The 6,602-nt window shown below is 38.5% G+C and overlaps 1 protein-coding gene across 4 annotated transcripts in view; it reads left to right on the forward strand.

The window, feature by feature from the left end:
* Nucleotides 1-5,255, forward strand: part of BNIP3 (BCL2 interacting protein 3) — a 125,140-nt gene extending 119,885 nt beyond the window's left edge. For all 4 annotated transcript variants that reach the window (XM_080282452.1, XM_080282451.1, XM_080282450.1 and 1 more), the window contains 3 exons: nucleotides 920-1,005; nucleotides 1,951-2,103; nucleotides 2,669-5,255. In XM_080282452.1, the coding sequence (XP_080138578.1) occupies nucleotides 920-1,005; nucleotides 1,951-2,103; nucleotides 2,669-2,726 (297 nt within the window). In that variant the 3' untranslated portion in view covers nucleotides 2,727-5,255. The remainder of the gene's footprint in view (nucleotides 1-919; nucleotides 1,006-1,950; nucleotides 2,104-2,668) is intronic.
* Nucleotides 5,256-6,602: the final 1,347 nt, after the last annotated feature.

Consider the following 6,602-nt stretch of genomic DNA (forward strand, 5'->3'; position numbering starts at 1 on the left):
CATATGTATAGATAGTTTTGTGTGAACTTTGAAGGCTTTATTGATGAATCAATGGATGGGCTTTTCTATGTCAGTGGTCATATTATGATATGGTACAATTGTCTTTACTTCTGGATTCTACCCATCCCATCCATGGTAGTTGTTGTTTAGGTTAGGATAATGATGATACTGTTATTTTGTGTATGTGAATGTACTTAGGTGCACACTAGATGGAGCTAGGATTCAAGGGCTTCATTGATGAGCTGTGTGAGTGTGTGACCCATTTCATAGGACATGGTGTTGATTAATTTTCCCATTCATTTTTATTTCCCTTTTCTTTGCCTTCTGGACACTGCCTCACAGCTCCTGCAGGTGGGGAAATGATGGCAGAATGGTGATAATTGTTATATATCGTGTAGATTTTTAAGGAAGTTAAGAACATGGGTTGTATGTGTACAATGTTTTTTTCTTTGTTTTGTATTAACATGATCTTCTTACCAAGAGGGGAGACAATGGCCAAAGCAGTAGAGGTGGCCTGGAGTCCTTATGAACCTACTTTTGAATCCTAGCTCAGACAGAGAACAGTTTAAGGACTTGAAACTCATTAAAGCAGACTTTACTAATCTACCATAAGACCTGCTGCCATGTCATAAAAATACCCAGCTAATACCAATACACCAATCCTGTGATGTGGACAGTGGGTGTTGGCACCAAAGTGGTGATATGCTGAGGTATGTGGTATGTAGGATGACTACTGGGCCTTGGGAATGAGCTGTGAAGCCTATCCCAGAGTCAAACACATAAAAAAATAAGAGATGAATGAGTATTATAATAGACATTTAAAAACTTTATTCTGGTAATACACTATTTTTAGTACAGTTTTTAATGACCATTAAGATATCCCAATACCAACACTGATATGCTCTTATCTGGCTGACAGGAAGGTGACTTTGTCCGTGTGGAGAAGAATACGGAGACTGATTGGATCTGGGACTGGAGCAGCCGGCCTGACCAGACCCCTCCAAAGTCAGTAGCCTCATATTGTACAAAATATTAAAATATTGTATATGCTTCTCGAATAGTTGTCAGGACTGTAAAAATTTCACTAATGGAGGCAAATGATGTTACTGAGAAAAAATGATTTAGAATTTAAGTATAGGGCTATTCACTACTGTGAAGCCACTTGTCAATACTATGAGAGAACACTGCAATAAAATGCTTCTCTTGTGTAGATACAGTAATTATTATTATAATCAGTGATTTGTGTTCTGATTATAATAAGTTAAAATCATGATTTAAATCTTTTTTTTTTTTTTCAGTCATGCCAACCCTGCTGTGAGTTAGAATGAAGAATCCAAAAGTTCAAGTGATGTGTGAAAAGGATGTTTGACTGACAGTTGATATTTGTCTTAGTATTATGCTTTCCAGTTTTCCAATCTATATCTTTTCCATGTCATTTATATGCAGAAAGTAGAGTTGATATCTGTGCCACTGATTATAATAAATTGGTGGAGTCAGGAGTTATGCCTACTGTCAGGTTGGTCAGACTATAGGTTGAAATGTTTTGGGATTTGGTGGTAGGTGGTGGCAACCAGCATTCACTCACTTGATGTAGTGCTGCCAACTTCTTCCTTCACCTTCATCATCTTTTTTCTGTGTCTGTCCTCCTCCGTACCTATTTCTCCCATCTTTCCTGTCACTTGTTATTACTCTTCTTTCCTTTTCAGGTGGCTTTAGATTGAGTGACAAGCCTAATGGTTGGCTGTAAGCCAAGAAACCATTTACAGCACTAGATGGTAACCATATAACCAACCTATACGTGTGCCCTACGTGTCAACAAATGGGTTGGCTGAGGGGTAGTGTCCCTCAAAGTCGATTGGCCACCCTTTACAGGATTATGGCATCAGGCTGGATATAGATAGATAGATGTTTTGAGATTCTCTTTACTTCTAAATTCCAATCTCTCCACAGGGAGTGGCGGTTTAGTCACCCACGTAGATGTGGGAGCCGTGGGGCCAGCATCCGCCGGGTGATGGTGGGCAACTCCTCACTCTTCTCTCGGGATGTCCTATACACACTCCTCATCACTAATGTTCTCTCACTCATCATCGGCACTGGCATTGGGTGAGTTTAAACCAGTAGTCAGTCTCAATGCAGCACAGGTGTTAAATAGAAGTTGTTTCTAGAAGAATTTGGAAGGACTGAATTCATAGTGAATGGATGTAGGACCCTCTTCAGTTATTGCTATGTCAGTAATTTCTCTATCTCTTGTTTTCATGTTACTGAATCTTGGCAGTGGGTTGTTTATAGGAAACAGAAATAATATGTTAATGATGAAATAACTGCTGGAAGGTGTTAGTTCATATTATAGAGTGAGATGTTGAGTGATCATCTGGCGATAGTGAGTACAAAATTTTAAAATAGATTTTTTGGTAAAAGGAGATATGTAAAAGATAGAACAGTGTGGAGTGGTATCTGTCTTCCGTGATAGCATATATGAATGGTAGGCCTGTAATGTTGAAAATATTGAAGGCATGAATGATGACCAAGTAGTTATGTAGCCCATTTCATCAGGCACTCTTTTAATATTACATACTGTATATTCCTTTTGCCTGGTCTGGATCCTACCCTTCCCATTTTGTAATCGGAATAAAGTTACAGTGACATAAAATTGTTCATTGATTTTCAGGATCTGGTTGTCTAAGCGATCAGGTGGTGGAGGAGTAGTCACCTTACCTATCAACTGATGCTGGCAGCATTTGCCAACTACTCGTCTTGTCTGGGCCTCTGGAGCAACCAATGGAAGCTGTCTTTCTCTTAATTTGTTGTGGAAGCTTCATGAAAAGTCTCACTATTTTCATTTTATATTTTGAGTGTAGCACCTTTTCTGTATATTGCTAACTCATCCTTGCTTGTATAGACTAGACATTATCCTTCTCATTATAATTACACTTACTAATAGCACACAAAATTATCCTTTGGTTGACCTCAGCTGACCCAAGCATATCTGACGAGTACATTCATAGCGACTTTAGAACCTCATTGTCATTTAGTGGCAGGCAAATACCTAGTACGCACATTATCAAGACAGGTCTGTGCTAATTCAGTCAGATGTTGTAATGATGTGGATAGTATTTCCTCTCACAAAACATAAGGTAAGGATCATGATGGAGAAGCAAGAAACTTCATTTTCCACACATATTCCAGAGGCAAAGTTTGTTTTTGGGAATGCTAAAGGAACAGTTTAGTTGAATTATTTTTCAACTTTACATGGAATTTTTCCTTATTATTGCTCTGTCTGTCTTTCATTGTTGACTTTCCCCAGTTTTCCATAACGAACAGTGTGCATGTTTTGCTTTTTTTGTACTTGTGAAATTGCTCATTTGATAGAATGGTTTTGATACATAAACTCACAAACCAGTAACATAGTAATGTGTTTTGGGAAGCTGGACAGTTTTCTAGTCACAAGATGGCAGTAAGTGAGGAAATCTGCTCCAATGGCTGCATAGCTATTGCTAATCCATATTTCATTTTTTTTTTTCATATTTTGAGGCATGAGTTTGGCATACTCTCAGATTCTTTTGCCACCACTCTTTTAACATAATGATACAGAACCATGTATACTTTACTGCTGGGAGATGAAATGTTGCAGGAATAGCTTATCCTCTGTCTTCCCCACTTCTCTTTTTATACAGATACCTACTATTCATTGCTTGAATTGCTTGTAATTTGAACAATATTTTATTGACTTACCACTTTATAGGTTGCACCCATGCTCACTCTTTAGTTGTAGTGTTGATCAAGCATACATATTTATATTGCCTTTGATCCTTCTCCTTCTTTCAAGTAATAGAATATTGATAACCTCTCCAGCCCAATGATACATTTTTCATATTGATCAAACCTCCATCAGATGATTTATTCCAACCGAAATCAGAGCCTCTGAAACTAGCAATAATAAAATATGAAATACATCATTGGATTGAAGGGGTTTACATGATGTTTCGGTGGTAGAGAGATAGAGTTGCAGTGATGCCAGACTGTCCAAGATTATGCCTCATTTGGGCCATCTGGCAACAGTCTATATGCATGGACATACTATACCTTTATTAATTTTTTCTGTCATTTGAGTAGAATAACTCATTTGGTTATGAGAAACTTGGGTAGAGAGTCAAAACTTTTATTTGTATTGTCTTGGGGATGTTACATGAAAACATACGGTAATCAATGATAAAACAAGATCTTCGCAACTGCGGTATCTTATGCATGTTTTTGTTCAGACAAATAGGGTAACACATAGACTTTCTTCATAAAGTCTGATCCTCTTGAAATTTACAACAGAGGTACAGTACCTTGTAGCAAACACTTGGTAGGAGTAATATTAATTTTTCTTGTAAAATGCTGTATAGCATTTGACAATACTGTATTTTTTTTATACTTTTTACTGTATCAGGAAGCTATAATAGCTTTCTTATAAATATTCCTAACTCTGTATGTTGAAAGTAGATAACTAGCAGCATTTAGATGGCTCTTTTGGTCATGGGCTGTGTCTTAGGCCTGGAGTTACTGTAAAGGGCTCATCCAGTGTAGGATGTGTAGTGCATAAGTTTTTAAATCTCACATTGTCGTATCAGATGTTTGGCCAAGTCATTGTCATAACTCTACTGTATTCCAAAACTTTTGAATAGACACATGTTTTTAATTTACATGCAGTTCAGTATTGTATTTAGTATCATGGAAACCATGATGAAATACATACTGGTACTGGCCAGATTTTTCAGATACCTTAATCAGATGTGTTTGAGCTTGTTTGAAGCCCATGGCTCAGCTTTCATAATTTACAATGAAAAATTTTAGGATGTTCTGTGATATAAACGATAACAAAAATGGGAAAAAAAAAATGCATATTTACACAAAAATTGGTCATATGCCTGTTTTCATAGATATGTGTGTCTAAACAAATGATACACATCAGTACTTGGGACTGTAAGTCTCCTCTTACACTGCTGAAGCCAGAGGTTATTCTACTGTTAAAGTGAAGCATATTCCCTGCTGCCTCATTTTGTATAGGATGAGCAGGGTAGTGACTAAACTAAGACCTGGAGTTAAACCTTATTGGCCAGTTTCTGGCAGAGTAGGATGAGCCAACTTCCCGCTTTATAGTTTTGTAATGCTGTCAAAATAATTCCAAATATAGAAAGTTGTAAATGCAATGTGTGATTTTAACAGTAACCAGTCATGTACATGTGTATGAAACAAGCATATGCTGGTGACATACTACATCAGAGGGCTAGATGGATATATTGGCTGATAAACGAGATACTGTAAATGTGTGGTCCACTTGTTTGGCTTTATTAACTGATATCTGTGGTAGTTGGGGACACTCACCATCCACTTACTCAATGTAGTGCTGCTCTCAGGTGTCTGCCCTTTACTCTCCTCCCTCCTTTCCTTCCTTCCTCTTCTGTCTTTCCTTACTTCATTCTTTCCTCCTCCTTCTGCTTACGGATGACTTTACACTCCCTCTTTTATCTTTCTTTACTTCATTCTTTCCCATTCCTTCTGCCTGTGGGTGACTCTACACTGAGTGACAAGCTGAATGGTTTCCTGTACACCAGGAAACCATTTACTGCGCTGGGTGGTAACCAAATAACCAAATTATGGTGCCTGCTGGTTTAGTGGGTAATTCCGGTGCTTCAGTTGGATTGAACTGGTGAAGGTTTATATCCAAGGGATGGTTGAGGTTATTGCTTATGTAATGCCACTCAGGGATGAGTGAGGCTGGTCACTTCCATCTTAAATGTCAGGACCAACTTGCTTAGCTCCGGGCTCCTATGCTTCCTGTGGGGCAACGTCGGATTGGATGATGGATGGATGGGTGGATCTGTGGTCAAGCTGCCCTGTCATGTAAAATCACAGAAATAACAAAAGTTTCTAGTGTCTTAAAAATGCAGCAGTACTCACTCTTCTGTAGAGTTGGATCAGACTGAAATGGAGTACTTCATGATGTACATACGGTGTCTGGAAAGCGTATTTAGATATGTTGGAAGGGTGGAGAGAGGCCATTTTCTATTAATAGGGATAGGAATGTGAATATAAAAATAAGAGAGTCTTTAACGGCTGATTGTGTACCTCAGACTTTTAGAGAAAACAAGTGCTTGTGGGCCCTTTGTGCCCCTCATACTTGCTCTTGTGGAGAGCTCTTGCGTTTATTTGCTGTTGTAGTGTAACGTTGTCACTTGGATTTTTTGCACCTAACCAACTGATCGTGTTATTTGCGGCTTCGGGAATGGAACCCAAGTTGTCCAAACGCAAGTCCAAAATACTTTAGTTGTACCTGTGGGCAAAAAATTCTATGGAGATCCTATGCCGGGCGCCAGGAGCAGCTTTTTTTTTATCAAAATGTGATCGTTCATTAAATATAGTTAAAGGTTTTCAGTCGTGATGGGACCAAGTATTTTCACATCAGCGAATTTTTTGCAATTTCTGTGCCAATTTTGGTGCAATTTGAATGTGTAGTTTCGGCTGCTCAAAACAAACACACACACACACATGCACGCACGCACACGCACACACACACACACACACACACACACACACACACACACACACACACACACACA

Source organism: Coenobita brevimanus, chromosome 93, assembly GCF_032717465.1.
Source record: "Coenobita brevimanus isolate Jiangsu-jjx chromosome 93, ASM3271746v2, whole genome shotgun sequence".
NCBI classification, from domain to species: Eukaryota; Metazoa; Arthropoda; class Malacostraca; order Decapoda; family Coenobitidae; genus Coenobita; species Coenobita brevimanus.